This window comes from Gracilinanus agilis, chromosome 2, assembly GCF_016433145.1.
Source record: "Gracilinanus agilis isolate LMUSP501 chromosome 2, AgileGrace, whole genome shotgun sequence".
Classification (NCBI taxonomy): domain Eukaryota; kingdom Metazoa; phylum Chordata; class Mammalia; order Didelphimorphia; family Didelphidae; genus Gracilinanus; species Gracilinanus agilis.
In genome coordinates, this window is record NC_058131.1 from 37,504,867 (window position 1) to 37,524,289 (window position 19,423).

General features: G+C 38.4%; 1 protein-coding gene across 1 annotated transcript in view; it reads right to left on the minus strand.

Annotated features, from left to right (window-relative positions):
* Positions 1-7,875, minus strand: part of LOC123233181 (zinc finger protein 208-like) — a 347,813-nt gene extending 339,938 nt beyond the window's left edge. Inside the window, exons 1-4 of the mRNA XM_044659331.1 lie at positions 7,825-7,875; positions 6,544-6,670; positions 5,982-6,077; positions 1,179-2,658 (exon numbers count right to left, since the gene is read on the minus strand). Of these exons, the coding sequence (XP_044515266.1) occupies positions 1,179-2,658; positions 5,982-6,077; positions 6,544-6,670; positions 7,825-7,857 (1,736 nt within the window). The 5' untranslated portion in view covers positions 7,858-7,875. The remainder of the gene's footprint in view (positions 1-1,178; positions 2,659-5,981; positions 6,078-6,543; positions 6,671-7,824) is intronic.
* Between the last annotated feature and the right edge of the window lie 11,548 nt (positions 7,876-19,423).

Genomic DNA, 19,423 nt, shown 5'->3' on the forward strand with positions numbered 1-19,423 from the left:
TACTTACACAATGGATACTAAAGGATAGTTCCTGCCCAGGTGTGCCTTCCTGGGACAGGGTCTCTGATACAATGGGCAAGACTACCTAAGACAAAAGGGTATTTAGCATTTACCCTGGGGTCCATTATTCAGTCTGCAACTGCTAGCCTGAGATTCCCTTCAGGGTGGATTCCCACGGGAACAGGGAACAAGCCCAAGCTTTGGGGTCTCCAACCTACAAACTATTTCCAAACTTGGGGTTCATCATACCTCACTAAGCTACAAGTTTGGGAACTCTAAATTCCATGTCGACACATACACACACTATTAGAGATATTTTTAAAAGACTAGATAATTTGTTGTATGTAGAGAAAGGGTTCTTTTTCAGATGATGTTGAATTAAATGGCTTCAGAAGCTCCAAACTCTGAAACTGAAATTCTGGGATATTATATAAAATATTACTGCTATTGGTCTATCTTGTTCAGTCAACTTCTGGGACAAAGTCTCTGGTGAGTTTGAAATACATTTATTTATTATTTAATTACATTTATGGAAATTCTGACCAGTATAACCTATCATATGATATTCTGTAATTCCTTTCTCTTCTTGCTGAAGACATTTCTAGACACATTTTTAAAATTCTCTACATTTGAGGATATTTTTATTGTTAGCAAAGGTTTGCCTCATCCTAAAATCTTTTCCATATTCAAAGGGTTTCTCTTCAATACAAAAACTTTATAATCCTTAAGGTTTCTACTGTTTGAAAGTTTGCCTGCAATTGTCAAAATGCAATCAGTATGAAAGTTCTGATACATAGTGAGTTTTGCCCTCTCGTGAAGCTTCTTACATATTTCTTATATTAAAAGTATTTTTTTCCTGGATGGCATTGTGATCCCTAAGGTTTCCTCACCATGTGAAAGCTTTTTCACATCATTAGAATAGTTTTCTCTCAAGAATATTTTCTTATGTGGTTTAAGGTTTCCCTTCCAGCTGAAAGCTTTCCCACATGCATTAGTCTAGGAGATTCTGCTCAGTATGGATTTCATTTTTCTTAAAGGATGAGTTTCATAAGATGTTTTTTTTAAATTCTTTATATGTAAAGAATTTCTACATACTCTGAACTTTCTCACATGCAGTCAAGTTTGACCTCTATTTTTTTCTACCTTTATTACATTCAAAGTTTTTCTCTTCGGTATACATTTTTTTATGTGTATTAAGGTTCCCCTTATGCCTGAAGGCTTTCCCACATTCATTACATGAATATGGTTTCACTCCAGTATGAATTCTCTTATGTGTATTAAGATTTCCCTTCCTGCTAAATGCTTTCCCACATTCATTACATTCATAGGGCTTCTCTCCAGTATGAATTCTTTCATGTTGCATAAGGTATGCATTCTGCTTGAAGCCTTTCCCACATTCATTGCATTTAAAAGGTTTCTCTCCAGTATGACTTCTCTTATGTTGTATAAGAGCTGAGCTGAATCTAAAGCCTTTCCCACATTCATCACATTCAAAGGGTCTCTCTCCAGGATGAATTACCTTATGTGCTTTAAGGCGTGAATTAGTACAGAAGGCTTTCCCACATTCGTTACATTTATAGGGCTTCTCTCCAGTATGAATTCTTTGATGCTGAAACAGATAATTATTACTGCTGAAGGCTTTTCCACATTCATGACATTCAAAGGGCTTCTCACCTGTATGAATCACATTGTGTGTCTCAAGATGTCCTTTCTGCCTGAAGGCTTTCCCACATTCATTACATATGTAAGGTTTCTCTCCAGTATGAATTCTTTGATGTTGCATAAGGGATGAGCTCTGTCTGAAGCCTTTTCCACATTCATTACATTCAAATGGCTTTTCTCGAGTATGAATTATCTTATGTCTAGTAAGGTGTGAATTGTGGCAGAAGGTTTTCCCACACTCATTACATTTATAGGGGGTCTCTCCAGTATGAATTTTTTGATGTTGGCCCAGGTATTGTTTATTGCTAAAAGCCTTTCTACATACATTACATTCAAAGGGCTTCTTTCCAGTATGAATTACCTTATGTATTTTAAGGTGACCCTGCTGGTTGAAGGCTTTCCCACATTCACTACAGATGTATGGTTTCTCCCCACTGTGAATTCTTTTATGTACATAAAGGTTCCCCTTACAGCTAAAAGCTTTTTCACATTCATTACATTTATAGGGTTTCTCTCCAGTATGAATTGTTTGATGTTCAATTAGGCATTGGTTACTACTGAAAGTTTTTCCACATTCACTACATTCAAATGGTTTTTCTCCAGTATGAATTCTTTGATGTCGAGATAGATTTTGATTATTGCTGAAGGCTTTTCCACATTCATTACACTCAAATGGTTTCTCTTTTTCATGAATTCTTTGATGTACAGTAAGGCATGAATTGCTCCTGGAGGCTTTGCTAAATCTCTCATGTTTAGGGTGTTTTTCTTGAGTGTATATCCTGTCAAAATGAGTCTTCTTGGATTTATTACACTTACAAAGTTTCTCCCTTAAGGAAATTTTTTTATTATGTTTAATTAGATCTGAAAATTTCTTGAAACTTTTTCCAAGGGTATCATAATTATGGAGGTCTTTTCCAACTGAAACTCTTTGCTGTGGAACAAGGATTGAACCCAGGCTGCACTTCCTTCCAAATGTATTATGTTCATGAAGAAAATCTGGGAGAGTAGGGAGAAGAGAAAGTATCAGTATTAAGTGTTAACTCAATTTCTTCTGTCCTGAAAGGCAATTTCATTAAACAAGGTTCTAGAATCAGTCTATTTCATCAATGATAATTATGATCACTATGGTACATGTAGAACAAATATTCATTAAAAAAGAACTGAAGCCCAAGATATGTAAGGAGTTAGTAACACAGTATCCAGCAGCCCAGGACTTCATAAATATCTGAATTATAACAACTAAAAAATAAGTAAGTCTAGAAAATATAAAGTTCTAACCCTGAAGTCAACCCCTGGCAAAAATCAAACTACCAATTTTTAAACATAAAGCTTGTAAATATTTAGGAAAGTATCAATCATTAAAACCTAGGGTGTGAATTGAATATCTAGGGGATCTCCATCCTGGAAAGACTCAATAATAGGAATCAGAGTCAGGTGTCTGACCACTTGACACAGGCACAAGCTTGACATGATGGTGTGAAGGCATCACAGAAGCCAGACATGCTCTCATCTTGACATGTCTGTCAAGTGGTGGGGAATGGAGGGGACCACACTGGGCTGGAATCCAGAATCTGATCCCACTTAAGTTAGAAAAGCTAGAAACCTTATTTCTCTCTTTACTAATAAATATAAATTTAGGATAAAGCCTCCAAGATTAATTTTGATTTGTAACACTAGTATTGCTTCAATACAAATAGATCAGGCAAACCATAGTGTATTTCCTTTATTAATAAATCATATGGATAGGTAAATGAAGGATGTAGATATATAGTATCTAGTTTTCAGCAATCCATTTTTTAGAAATATTTAAAGAAATCTTTCCCCATAAAACAAAGAAATGTAGTTTGTTTGGTAGTCTAGCTTACTTTACTTTGGCATTAATTAAAAGACATTCCTAACAAAGTCTTGAATAAAATATTTTGTTTATCCAAACTATATTCTAGCCTTAAAGACCTATATTTGACCTATTCAACAATTTTATCAACAACTTGGATAATAGCATAAAAGTATTCATCAAGTCGGATGATTACCCAAAAATATGTGAGATACCTAACAGCACTTTTTGCACTAACAAAGAATAGGAAAGAACATAAATGTTCAACTGGGAAACAGCTAATATTACATTTCATTGCCCCAAAAAATGATTGAATGTGATGAATTCAGAAAGGAATCCAAAGATCAGCATGAATTCATGCAGAATGAACTAAGTGACACTATGCACAAGAACTACAACAACTCCTGAAAACTTGGAAATCTAATTAAGAGGACTTTGAACTCAAAGGGGACGGTAAAGAAGAGAACTACTTATCTATATCTAAAAAGTTGGATACCACAGACAGTACCAACACCACCAGAAATAGCTGAGGAATTGTAAGAAATAATTTGAACCCTACCCTATTTTAGCAAACCCCTGCCCATCCTAGATCAATAATTTTATTAGTATTATCCAATTTAATGTGATATTTCTTTTAAGGATAATCAACTAGATATTTCTGCAATCAATGTGTGCAATAGATATTTCCTTTAAGGATAATCGACTAATCTTAAAGCATAATATGATTAGTAGTATTTAGAAGTAAGTTATAGTTGGATAGATTCTTTGCAAGAGCTACGTTAAATAATGTTAAAATTATTTTAAACTTTATAACTTGTCAGCACTAAGCCTAAAGATTTAGGCACTGAATGATATAGATGTCACAAGCTTCACTGAAGAGCCCCCCACCCTGGGTCACTTCCCTCTTGTGACCCATCCTAGGGGTGGCCTGGACAAGAAGCTGGACAAAGCCCCAGCAAGCTCATTCGGCCATATCTGCCCACGGTCTGCTGCTGGAATGATGTCATGAGAATGGGATGTAGACAGACTGGTTGCCATGAGGATGGGGTATAGATAGGCTGGTGGCCATGTGTCACAATGTGACTTAGGGCCATTATCAAGAGTTTAGAATCTACTAATGACTGTCAAGGCACATGAAGACCAGGCTGGGTCCTAAGGGGTACAAAAGCTGTACTCTGGAAGAAGTAGGAGCCACAGATTATGAGGAAGGTCTGGGATCCTATTTGTTGGAGGTGGCCAGGTCCTTCTAACAAATAATTATGGGTTCAGATCTCTGCCTCAGTTGTCTTATTACAGATTGCACATATTTCTGGCATTACAAATTCAGGAAAGAGATTCTAAGCCCTAAATCCCTGGGGATGAATCAATTAACAAATGGCCAATTTATGAAGCTCCAATTATGTGCCAGGGATAGAACATTAAAAAAATCTATAAATACAAGATAATCTGAGAAGAATAAGAACATTAATAACCAGGAAGTCTCCAGGAAAGAGTTGCAGATATAAGACACTCTCTAAGTCTTGGAGAAAAATAATTCCTAGAGGCAGAGATGAGGAGGTGGTAGTTCAGAGAATCAGGCCCATAAATGTGCCTGTAAGATCCAATGAGATATGTCTGTGCCATTTAGCTGTAATGAAAAGTTTGTGAAGGGACAGAATCAGTACTAAGACTAGAAAATAGGTCAAAGCTAGGTTGCAGGAAGTCTCTAAATGCCAGGCTAGGATTTTGTGTTTTATCCTGGAAGGAACAGGAAATGACTGGAGGCATCTGAGTGTGGAAGTAACAAAGTTAGAATCAACTAACTTGTACCTGAGGAAGATTATTGTTGCACCTTTTGGAGGACGGGAAGAAGAGAAACAAACTAAGAAGGCTTTGGCTTCTGTCCCAGGTGAATGGTGACAAGGGCCTAAACTAGGGGAGTAAAGAAAAGAAAGTGGATAGACTGAATCAACTTGGCTTGACTGACTGAATAAGGAACTGACAAGGCTGAAAGGAGAAAAAGTCTTTTGCTTGTATCCCTGCATCTTAGCACGATGCCTGGCACGCAGTTGGCATTTAATAAATGCTTACTGACTAGGTTAATGAACACAATGTTCCAGAAGGCAACATGTAGAGGCTCCCACCCAAGAATAACTAGCAAAACTAAACATAATCCTATGGGGAAGAAGGAAATGGAGCTTTAATGAAATAGAGCATTTCTAAATGTTTCTGATGAAAAGATCAGAGCTACATAGAAACTTTTAAGTTCAAACACAAGACTGAAAAGAAACAATGAATAAACAATAATAAGGAACTAAACAAGGATAAAGTGTTTACATTCTACTATAGTGATATGATACATATTTATTCATTCTCAATTGGAAGAGAAGCAAAGGACTGGGTTTTGCCAATTGAAAAAGTTAAAAGTTAAAAATGCATTCTTAGTCATTAGCTGAGGCATTGCTTGCCATCATCATACACCACCCATTTGAGTTTCCCCACTCACCTATGGAAGGGCTTCTTGGGACTTCTCCCTCTGGTAACCCTGGTCTTTCTCTTCTTTCCAACTGGGAGATCACATCTGATTTGGAATCTGGAAGTCCTAAATAGGAAGAAATAGTTGGAAAAGTGCTGAGGGAAGAAAAATGTCTCAGAATTCAGTCTCAACTTCTTTTCTCTGGAGAATAGTGGGCACTCTTGGAAGGATTTATAAAGGAACAGGGACTGGAATGGTTTCATTTAAACTCAAAGGAAATACATTGTTCTTGAGACTTTCCCTGCTAAGAGGATGGAAGCTTTTCATGTCTTTCCTCATATAGCTACAATAAGACTTCAGTGGAGAGTCTTTGACATGAATGAACAAACATTAAATAAATTTTAGCCTCAGAAACACCACAGTAAAGCTGTGGCTTAGGGTTTGGGAATCTTTCCATGATGCATACATTCATGAGAACAAACCTGTATACCATGTCAAAATTTATCAAAACATTTCAGGCCTTCCTTTAGAAAGTGAGGATGCAAAAATCTCCCAAAGGCCAGATGATTCAGAAGAAAGAAGCCATCCTCACCCAGGAAAACAAAGTTCTCATAGTTCTCCAGCATCACATCTCTGTACATGTCCTTCTGAGCTGGATCTAACAGCCTCCATTCCTCCTGGGTGAAGTCCACAGCCACATCCTGGAACGTCAGTGATTTCTGGAGGATCAGAACACATTCCTGTTCACCCAGATCCCACTGGTAACATTTAACATGAGGAAGGCATGACTTGGTAAAACACAGAGGGAGTAGTTCTCACAACATTACGAGTTTGTTGTATTCCATATAAGTAGTTCTTGAGGATCTACTTGCAACCTCCCTCACCTCACACTGTACTTTGAACATCATAAATAATTTTATTTAACTGCTCAAAGTAAATTTGCAAATAATTTCCCACAGTGAATCCTAAGAAAAACTTGCATGTTACCCTTCAAAATTATTCTACTGTCCATGCTACCAAACAATCACTTAATATAACCAGAAAAAAAATCACCTAAAAGAACAAAGGGTCAAGAATCTCATGGGGGAAAATGAAAAAAAAAAAGTGGGAAGTATTGGGGTCTAGCAGTATCTGATCTCAAGCATCCACAATGGATGACTATACCCATTGCCTTACTCTTATTCCTTGCTGTCATGCATTAAGGCATGACACCCATGAGCAAAGCGGGGCCAGTGAGTGGGATGTTAGGGAAGAGAAGAGAGTGAAAAAAAAATTTAAGTTGTGAAGCACTTTAAATTCACACAAAAGGACTTTACCCTTGATCCTAGAAATAAGAGTAACTGGAGTTTATTGAGATAACTGGAAAGGGTTATAGAGTAAGGAGGAGAGAAAATGGTCTGGAATGGAGAGGCACTTGAGACAGGGTGACCAATTAGAAGGCTATTGCATGATCAATTATGACTCCAGAGGACTAATTTGTTACACGGGTTTTATTTTTTCTTTTTGGACGGAGGGGTCTGGGGTGAGAAGAAGAAACATAAATACTTGACAATTGAAAAAATAAAATTTAATTGAAAATAGAAGAATGCTAAAATAGTGTAGATGAGATACTGGAGTGTAACTCAGATATAGCTTGCATCACATTAGAGGGCTGAATTATCTGAGACCTAAGACATCTTTGACCTTCAAATATCTGTAAACTCTAGAACTCTATAAAACACAAAACAAACAGAGGCTTCCAAAAGGGAACAACTAGTACTCAAATTCCTGAATTACATTTAGTGGAGCCAAGATGGGAGTATGATGGAAGAAATATATACCCACTTTTAGAAATGAAATAGAATCATAGGAGAAAGAGAAAATAATAACTCACCAAAGACCCAGCTCTGAGGAACCCAGAATTCATTGTCTCCTTGACCTCAACTCTCTCTTCTTAGGGAAAGCCAAAGCCTTGAGAAGCTAGAACATGAAATTAAATGGGAGAAAGAAGTTAAATGGGAGACTAACAGTGCCTTGCAGTACCTAAACTCAGTAAGATGGGATATCTGCACATAAGCTGTCCATAAACACTTTGGTTCTTTACAGAGGAAGAAGTCCAATCAACCCATGAATAAACCCACCTTTTTGTGGAATCAGAAGGAAGGGTGATGGATATTAGTATTGGAGGCCAAAACTCTCTCTCTGCCCCTAATAAGTTCTAAAGGTCACAGTTCCAATAAGAGAAATTAGGAAATATAGGTTGTCTTAACACAATTTCCCACTCTGTGCTGCTTGATGAATATACAATCCAAGCTCTTTATAGCTCAAGTTTTCCTTCACTTATTTAAGAAAAAAAAAAGTTTCCATTTGTGTCCTTGACAGCCTATAAGAGGAATCAATTTACTGAAATATTTGAAAAAAGAATAGTGACTGAACAGAAAAGAATGGCAAATAGGGAATAGAAATTCCAGAGAAGTACAAAGATATTAAGAAATCACCTACTTCCCTTTGATCAGATTAAATCACAAGGGGCAAGAGGACTGTACCCAGGGTCCTGAAAGAATAAGCAGTTGTGATTACCGTGCTTCTACACATAATCTTTAAAAGTTCAAAATATCACTGAGGAAAGTATGATTTCCAAAATATTCAGAGAACTGACATAACTACATAAGACCAACATTGACAATGGAAAACTAAGCAAAAGGTATATCAGTTTTTGAAAGAATTCTAAACTACAAATGCCCACACGAAAACATGAGCCAAATCACTAATAGAAAATGTAATTCTCATTAAAAGAATTCTGCTCCAATACCTCACTCCAATAAATTAGCAAAGATGCCAAAAAATAGAAATCCTCAAAGTTGAAGCAGTTATAGAAAGGCAAGCAATCAATGCCCAGTTGGTGGCACTGTGACATGGTTTAACCATTCTGGTTTCAATTTCAAATTTTTCAAGAAAGGTAACTCAAATCTCCATATCCTTTGACTCAAACAGCAATCCCATTATGGGACATAGTCTTCAGTATATGACCCAGGAAATGAAAGACAGAAAATAAAGTTCCACATATGCAAAAATATTAATAGCAACACATTGTGATAGCAAAAAACTAGAAATATAATGGCTAAAGAAAAAGAAATCATACTCTGTAAACATAATAAAATTTTATTGTGCAATGAGAAATGTCAAAGAAGAAAAACTCAGAGGATATGCATAGTGAAATGGAACCAAAAGAATTCGTGTAAGAAGCCAAACAATCCACAATAACTATAAGAATATAAATGATCACTATAATAAAGAAGAACTCTAAAGAATGGCAAAATTAAGAAAAATCTCTCATAAGAAATAATGAAACCTATATGATCTCTCACAGAAAAGGCAATGGGGGACTATTATAATACCAGGAGACTATTGTCTACATTAGTAGATATGCTCCATATATTTTTCTTAATTTTTTATTCATGAAGGAGCTTCAATCTGAAAAACAAGAATCTATAAATTAAAGACAGATTTATTCACTGACTGTATTTTTAAAGATTTATAGAGAATGAAAAAGTACCACGGAACTGGTTTTCCCAATTGTTTTCCCAACTTTCAAAAAAGGGAAAAGTCAATAAGCTTCAGACAGATTCCTGCAAAATGCTAGAGTCTATTCTTAAAAGAATGATCAGTGGATATCTGAAAAAGAAAGCCACAGTAGCAAATAACCACCATATCTTCATCACAAGTAGATCATGTTATAAACAATTTTAATAAGTTTTTATTGACATTTTCCGTTTCTTTTATCACCATACTTATCTCAAATCTCCCTTACCCTCCCCTTACAACCCAAAAGTCAACCCATATGGCAAACAGTATTTTTCAGAGAGTAAAAAAATAAATCAGTTCAACTAATCAATATACTAAAGAAGTCCAAATATATGTGCACTGTGTAATACCTGTTGATCTCCTATCTCCATTGTAGGAATTAAATTTTAATGGTTTGACTAAAAATATAAAATATATAAATAATATAGTGATCACCAATTTAAAATATTATAGCTCAAAGTCAAAATGACTTTTAATAGCTTTTATTTACAAAAGAGGTGGAAAGAGTGTAAGTAGAGAAATACAAAAAGGAATAGAGAAGATGTTTAGACTATCACACTAAATATTGCTCCAGTTCTCCACTCAGCCAGGCTCAACTTGTTAACCCTCTCAACCAAAGTTAAACTCTCTCTGAAACTCTCTCCAGAAGTCAGGAAAGGAAAGCCAGCTATTCACGCACCCAAGTTCCCTCCAAAAGGCAGATCAAGATGAGCTGAAGACAGACTCCTGAAGCCAACTCTTCCTGAAGCTGAATCTCTTCTTGAAGCCGACTTCCCAGCCCCAGAAATTCAGGGCCTTTTATAATGGCTTCTTGTACCTTCCCCTCTTTACAAGGGCCAATCACAGCTTCCAAATTGTCCAGCACTGCTCAGGGGGGCAGTGTCTTGTGGGATCCACTTCTCACCTCTGAAGGTATTAATTCTTATTATAGGCCTCTGAAGGTGTAAATTTTTTTTATCATGGGATTCATGCTTTTCTGACTGATTGGGTTAAAAGGGTGGAGCTCTCTTTACTTAGTGGTTAGCTAGGTACTAAGTAGGAGTACTAAAAGAAAGAGATGACTAATTGTTAACTCAAAATAGACAAAGAATAAAGAATTCCCTTTTACAAGTGTTAACTCAACATAGACAGAGAGAATAAAGAATTCCCTTTCACACCATGAAGGGTGGATTGGGTTGTGTCTTTTCATATCTTTTCATTTGAGTCATGCATGATCTCTATAATTTTGCTACATTTGCTTTTTTATTTTTAAGTGTGTACTTGTTCTTTCCATTTACATTGTTGAAGTTACTGTGGATATTGGTTTCTTGGCTCTACTTCCTTCTGCATCAGTTCATAGAGATCTCTCCATGCTTCTCTGTATTCATCATACACATCATATCTTACAGCACAGTAATTAATATTCCATTGCATTCATATACAATAATGTATTTAGTCATTCTCCAATTGATGGGTATCTACCTTGTTTTCAATTCTTAGCTACAATAAAAAATGCTATTATAAGTATTTTGGAGTATAGCAGGAATTTCTTTTTTATGGGCTTCCTTCTGGAATAAGGTCAGTAACAGAGGCTCTAATTTAAACAGTATAGACATTTTAGTCATTTTATTTGTATAATTCCAAATTGCTTTCCAAAATGGGACAGGCACACCTCCTTGACTCCATCAAAACTGCTGCGTGAAACACTTGGTCACTACCACAAATAATTCATATAAACATAAAATGAAAGACCCATCTCAAAACATAGTGCCTTGGGCTAGGACAGTGTTGACAAACCTTTTTGAGCTCATATGCCCAAACTGCAATTTCAACCTGCCTGTGAGCTTCCCCTCCCCCTACATTACCCCAGAACCTAGAGGGAGGAAGTGCTCCCATTTGGTTGATGGTCAGAGGGGTGGGGCATATGAAAAATGTCCTCAGGTGCTGTGGAGAGAGCTCTGTCTCCAGGGCATGTGTGCTATGCCTTCACCAACACAGGACTAGGAAAATCCCCCAAAAAAGTCAGTTCATTCTTCAACTACACCTCCCAGCCACTTAAAATAGAATTTGTTTCATTACTCAAATGTTTCTAATAAACTGAATTTTCCCTAAACCACAAAGATGTCAAAGGTTAACCAGAGATAGATATAAATACAAAGTTATTTAGAGAATAGAACCTCTGCTTAAATATTAGGAATTTTCCTAACTGGGAGGCTTGGAGTGACTGAGACTGAATTTATAATGTTTTGTCCAAAATAAACTTCCTAAAGTTTAAAGGGAGGGGCAGGATATATCATGTGGACCTTAGGAGCCATTATATTGCTTCTCCTCAGGCTTAAAATAAGCTAATTATTGTTGCAACATAGTGTTACATTTATACCCTAAGCACTTCTTACATAGTAAGCACTTAATATTACTTATTACATGAACTGAAGGAATGAATAAACAAATGTTGGAAAAACTGTGAGAAGGTAGGGACACCATAATGCTAATAGGGAATCTGTGAATTAGTCCAACTCTTCTAGAAAATAACATGGAATCATGTGAGGTGTGTCATTAAACTGTCCAAATCCTTTAGCTCAGGAATTCTAATATTAGATACTCCAAGGCAGTTAAAGACAGGAAAGAATTTAGTATGTATCCCAAAATATTCAGAGCAGGACATTTTGTGGCAGCAAAAAACTGGAAACAAAGTTGATGTTCATTTGTTGGGGAATGACTGAAAAAACTATGGCTTTCAAATATAAGGGACTATTACTGAACCATAAGAAATAATGAGCATACAAAAATCAGAGAAATGTAATAAAATTTCAAGCACAAGTAATATAAAAAGTTATTATTTGTACTATAGGAAAGTCTATTCTAGAGAAGCCATCTCTAATGATATTAAGGACCATTAAAAACTACTAGCTACAAAATTAAGTGTGACTGGCTACATGCCAATGAACTAGAATTTGTATTATTCTAGTAACAGTACTGACACATTAGCGTTACTGATTGAAGAGCTAGAACAATAAACTCCCCCAAAGCCTTCTTTTATAAAGAGCTTGGGTCAGAACTTTCCAGGTAATTCTTTCCCAGTCAGCAGCTCTGCTTAGTTTTGACTTTGACAAACATCATATTCCCTCCCCTAACACCTCTCTAGCTTTCTTTTATGTGTTGTCTTCCCCCATTAGATTGGGTTATTTTGGTGTTGTTTTTTTTTCAGTGTAGAAACAATTTTTGACAATTCTTTTCTGATTCAGATTTTCTCTCCCTACCCTCCCCACCCTCCCTGAATAGGTAAATAGTCTGGTATAGGTTATACCTGAATTTTCATGAAATACATATTTCCATATTGTTAATGGCATGACAAAAGATACATATAATCCATATGATAAAAATCCCAAGAAGGAAATAAAGTGGAAGATGGTATGCTTTGATCTGCCTCAGATTCCAACAATTCCTTCTTTGGCTGTGGACAGAATTTTATTCATGAGTCCTTTGCAGCTTGGATTCCCCATTAGATTGTAAGCTCCTTGAGGCACTATCATTTTCTTATTTGTACCCCCAGAGCTTAGCACAGTGACCAGCACAGAGGCAGAATACTGATTAAATTGAGTTGACTATATAGGCTTCTTATTTTAATAATTTTGCAGTTGTTTGCTTCCTGTGATCTTCGATGCTTTGAGCTCATCTTAAGAGACCTTGAACCTATACATTACTGATATAATTCGATTTAAGTATCTTTGCTTTATTTTCCCTTTCTATCAAATAACCACTCCACTCAAGTTACAAATATGTTAGACATTTAGTCAGAGGTAACTATTTGAATTCTTATAAGCCCTTTAGAAAAATATAACCTTTCAGATTTCTCTTTAGGTTTGGAATTCTTGGCTGACAAGGGGAATCCATGCTAGTCAAAAATCCTCCCAGCAAGTGATGATAAATTAATAAAGCTGTGTTTCTAATAGATCTGATCTCCTGAGACACAGCATGGAGTGACCCAGTTTATTTGATTCAACAACAGAAGACTCATGAAGTGAAACATAATGAAGAAAGGAGAATGAGAAAGTGCACAATGGCTTCATTAATCTAAACGAAAACCACTCTAAAAGGCAGTTAATACAAGGCCTCAATAGGATGAAAAAGAAATACCCTTCTGTCTAAGAAGAGAAAGGAGAGAAAGTGAATCAGAATGATGCCTATGTGATAGTGACTATGTTCAGTTAATTTTGCTAACCTATGAACGAGAGGTTTTTTGGTGAGGATGGAAGAATAGGGAAAAGAAATAACTGGTATAAAAAACAAAAGACATCAATAGAACTCTAATAAATATATTACACCAAAATACATTCCTTTCTGTACAAGGTTACCAGACTATTAGGTTAAAGGAATGATGTAGTTTTCTCCATGTATCCTTATACACAAAATGAAGAAATATGGGTGAGCTAATATGAAAGTTGGATAGATTTAGAACTGGTTAAATCTAAAGCAAGAGATTAAAGTCAATTTAGAAGGTTTCTATTTGAGCACCCCCATGACTCCATCAGTATCCATGTGCTATTGAGCATTTTTATCAAAGACAAAGCTGGAAGGGATTGCTAGCACATTAGATTAAGGAGTCAGGATGTAAAAAAGACTTCAACAGACTTGACCATAGGACTACATGTGAGACACCATTTAACAGGAGCAAATGTAAAGTTTCAGGTGGGTTCAAAGGATCAATTCACAAAGGCAAGGTAAATGAAATATGACTAGATAGGTTGCAAGTCAGGTCAGAAAGGACTGGTCAATCAGTAACACTTTTTTTATCTTTACTATCTTTACTATCTCCTGATTCTGAATAAAGATAACAGAAGCAATCATAGTCAGTAGTAAAAGTAATAGTGGTATTTGCTTTTCTAAGAATATATGTCAATAGTAGGGTCCTAGATTTTATGACTCAGAGACAATTTTATATATCTTTAAGTTTCTTCTTGTGGGTTATTGTCTTATAATATCATTGCCTGAAGATAGTAGTGACAGGATTGATAGAGTGCTTAGACCTTGTATTAGAACTTATTAACTATAGCTAACATACTTTGAGTCTTTTTTTTAATTAATCAATGATTTGTATCAACTGGTAAAAGTTTATAAAAACAATTGAACCTCCACAAGATGTCTCTCATCAGAGACTGGGAATGGTGATCGACAACTGACTCTATTTATCCACAAATAAGGTAAGCTTTCAGCTCAGAATTATGGCCCAGAAATTTCTCTTATTTCTTATAATCTTATACTATATAAGTATTTATATAAAATAAATAATGGGCCAGAGAAGAGAAGGCACCAGCCATATGTGGCTGGCCATTCCCTTCTAAAAGCTGGGACTACATACCTCCTTACTCTGGATTCCCAGGAAAAAACCCTCCCCTTCCTCCTGATATTCCAAGTTACTCTCTTTGTAACATCCCCTTCCCAAGCCTCTGATTGGAGGACTCTGAATTCACTCTAGACAAGACATAAGTCTTCAAAGAAACAAAGGTGTTCCCAGAAATCATGAGACCTTTAAAATGGCTGCATAGTGGGCATGTCCATTTTTCTCTACCACACTATTTGAAGAGGCTTGTTTACAGATAAACAAAGAATTTTGTCTCCACCTTTATTCAGAAAGGGGGTAGGGGAAGTCATGTTGTAGCTTCACTCTTAAAAATTAAGCTTTTTTCCCCCCTTTAAAATATAAAAGTTGTCTTGGGGAGCACAAAAAATGTGTTAAATTTCTAAATGTCCAATAAGCAATTGGAGATGTGACTCTCTAGAGGTCAGCAGACAAGTTAAGAATGAATAAGAAGAACTGAGAATCATCATCATATACAGAAAATTAAATCCATGGGAGCTGGTGAGATCACCAAATGAAATAGTTTAGAAAGAGAAGAGGGTCCAAGACAGAGTCCTGGGGGGCCAAAACCCAGAAGAAAAACTGACAAAAATACAAAGACAGGCCAATCAGACAGGTAAAGGGAGAAACAGGAAAGAGTAGTGACCCCCCAAAAAACTAGAGAATATCAAGGAAAAACGGGGGTATTGACAGTGTCAAGGAAGGGCCACAGACAGGTTAAGGATGAAGAGCAAGAAAAAGGCATTAGATTTGGCAATTAAGAGATCATTGGTTAAGTTTGGAGTAGTTTAATTAATTAAATAATGAAGTCAAGCTAGTTGTAGAAGTTGAGAGAATAAGAAGTGTAAGTATGGTCTTTTCAAGGAGTTAACCACAAAATGGAGAAGAAAGATGGGGCAATAGCTAGTGGGAATGGATGCATCAAGTGAGTTTTTTGAGGATTGGAGAGAAATGGGAATGTTTATAGATAATAGACAGCCCAAAGAAAGAAGAGATTAGAGAGAGAATAGGGATCATAAAGGGAGCAATCTACTAGAGAAGGTAGGATGGAATCAGATCATTTGTGCAGGTGGAGGGGTTTGTTTTGGCTATAAGGGCCATTTCATTAGATGAGATGGGTAAAAAAGGAGGTATAAGATAGGGCTCATTTTCATTTGATGATGGTTCTTTGGGTATCCTTGAATGGGAAAATTTCCATAGGTCATTTCTGAATGCAATAACTTTTAGATACACATCAGTTCTACCATATGAGTCTTTGTTTGCAAAGCACTAAGGGTTATATGGAGATATGAAGTCAAAAGTGTGATCCTCATATTTCTGAACTCAGTGTGGAAATCAATGGAGAAGGTGGAAAAGAATAGTCACAAGAAAATCCTATATGAAGAAAGATTAAAAAACCTGAATAGGGCAGCTGGGTAGCTCAGTGGAGTGAGAGGCAGGCCTAGAGACAGGAGGTCCTAGGTTCAAACCCAGCCTCAGCCACTTCCCAGCTGTGTGACCCTGGGCAAGTCACTTGACCCCCATTGCCCACCCTTACCACTCTTCCACCTATGAGACAATACACCGAAGTACAAGGGTTTAAAAAAAAAACTGAATAAATAGCATTTGCAAAGAACCTATAATAAGGCACATTCAGTTAAATTTAATTCAACATTCACTGAATGCCTTCTATGTGCATGGCACTGATCTGTGTGCTAAGGATTCAAAGGCAAAAATGGCAACTGCCCTCAAGGCCTTTACATTCCATAAAAATGAGTTAGTAGAAGAAAGCAAGCAGATAAGGAAATCAAAAGAAAACCCTCATTCCCAGACTTGGGTGAAGGGTGACTGCCAGGGAATGGTTTTTGCCTTTCTTTTGCATCTTCCATGTTTAATATACGGTGAATGGCACACAATAGGTACTTAATAAAAGTTTAATGATTGCCAACAAGTCATATCTCCTTATAATATTACGGAACTACATTTGAAGGCCCCTTTAAGGCCAACCAAGCCAAGCTTCTCATTTTAGAGATAAAGAGAGGAAAGCCAGGGAGACTGCCCAAAGTCACACAGAGTAGGATGTGTACCCAGATCTTCTGGGTCTTTCCTTCCTTTGTCCTTTCCTGGGGGTTATATAATCCATTCTAAAAACCTTTCGAGCTTGGCCAGTGCTCATGCCCCAGAGGTAGAGCTTTCGGGAACTCCTGGACAACCCTACCATAATGAGCAATTAGAACAGGCTTTTATGGACCATATTATAAACTGAAAAACCCCTTTTAGAACTGAGAACCACATTGTACGGATGCAAGTTTGTACACACATCTGAGGCTATAGATACTTCTGCTAAATCTTCCCCAACTGTAAAGCATCGCGCAAGGTCCCAAAGGAGAGCCTTACAGGGTGGCAGAGCCTTGCCAACAGGCTGCTGATGAATTTTACTTGGATAAAGCAAGTCACAAAGGCACCGGAAGGCTGCGATCTGGCTTCACACCAGTGAACCCAGGAAGATGTTTAAGTATCAAAGCACAAAGTGTAAACACCCACCCACCCACACACCTGTGATGGCAAAACCCCAACTTCCAAAGCCGAAAAGAAGGAACAGCAACAACCAGATTAGGGTTGGCCTCGGGACTGTAGACTGATGATGGTGACGGAGAGTGGCATCTCTATAGCGCCTTCAGCTTGCAAAGTGCTTCCCATCCATTATCTCATCGGAGTCTCCCAACACCCTACATCTGACCAAGGTCTCACATCTGGTTGGTGTCAGCGCCCAGGTGACCCCGCGGTCCGGCTCTTCCCAGTGAAGGAGGCTGAGAGGGATGGGCCAGGAGGACGGGGTCCGGGGCCCAGACTGGGCGGGGACGTGCAACCCCCTCCTCCTTCCCGAGTTTCCCCGCCACGACTCCCGCCCCCCAGCGTCTCCCCCAGGAACTCTCCAAACCCTTCCCCACTTCATCCACCCCGTGCCCCCTACAGGGCTGCCCCAACTTCATCTTCCCACCTCCAGCACCCCAGTCCTGGCGTACTGCCTTCTGGACCTCTCCACTGCAGACCCGCCAACCTTTGGGGTTGGGAGGGGCAGGGACCATTGGGCCCCCCACCCCACCTCGTCCCCATCCCCGGGGTTTCTAGGACAGGGGAGGAAACTGAAGCCCCGCCTGGTATTGAGATCGCTAGGAAGACAGGCCCGAGGGCGGGGCGAGGAGGGGCGGGGCAGAGACCGCCCCGCTCACGCCCCAGCTCACGCTGACACTCACCTGCAGCTTGCGTGGCGCTGAGCCAGCAAAGGAGCGGTAGAAACGCGAACCGGCCCGGAGCTTGCGCCTGCGCACAGCCCACCACCGCCGACGAAAGGTTTTGGGTAGCGGAGGCTCATCCCAAGAAAAGACGCAACGCGGGGGGTTCTGGGAGATGTAGTGTCGTGGCAGTTTCTGCGCAGCTGTATCTAGGTATCCCTAGTGCAACCCGCCTAGCCCAGCTGGAAGACTATCTCCTACTCCCCGCTCCACCTCCACCAACCCCACCCCTTCCTACTTTTTAGCATCATTTCCTTCCCCCAACTGTCTGCAAAGTGGGACCCGGAAACACTGCAAAAGAAGGAGGAGGAGGAGGGGCGCTCCGTGGGCTGGAAGAGAGGCTTCGGGCAGACGTGCCTGCTCTGCTTTGGACTCTGGATCTCGTCCTCCTTCACCTTCCACATTGTCCCTTCCGGATCCTCCTTTGTCCTCCCTGCTGCCCTCCCAGCTGTCCAGCCTCCTCCACGATCTCGCAGCATTTCCAGCTACGTCACACCCGTGTCTCTGAGCCTTCTTCCCCTTCTCCCAGAGCTTTCTCAGCCTTTTTTGTGCTGTAGCCCCCTTATAAGGCTGATGAAACACGCAGTGACGTGTTTAGATGCATAAAATTATAGGAATCCGTTATGCCGGAGGAAAAAAAAAAACAGTTATTAAAAGCAAAAAAAAAAAAAAAAAAAAACAAGATGCGGATTCCAGACTTATGAACCACCCTGACCCCTAATTTGTCCTATTGTCCTATTTTGCTTCATGACCTGCAAGAGCTCTTAACCTCAATAACCATCCAACAATGTCCATCGACATATCCAAAACTAAAGTTTTATCCTTCCCTCCAAAACACTCCCCACTACCTTCCTATTTCCAAGAAGGGCAACCCCATTCTCCCAGTCACCCAGGTTCTCAAATCTCAGTGTTGCCCTCCTTAATTCACTTTTTTTTTTTAAACCCTTACCTGTCCGTCTTAGAATCGATACTGTATATTGGCTCTGTGGCAGCAGAGCGCTAAGGGCTAGGCAATGGGGGTTAAGTGACTTGCCCAGCATCAGACAGCTAGGAAGTGTCTAAAACCAGATTTTAATCCAGGACCTCTCCTCTCCATTCTGGCACTCTATACATTGAGCCACTTTGCTGCCCCTTCTGTGTCATATTTAAGGTCCTTTCTAACTTGGTCCCTTCCTACCTTTTCAGCATTATTACCCCTTACACTACTGCACATACTCTCTGTCATAAGCATGACATACTCTTCCATCTGTTATGTTTAAAATTCTCTGGAGACAATATATTGATTTATAATTATT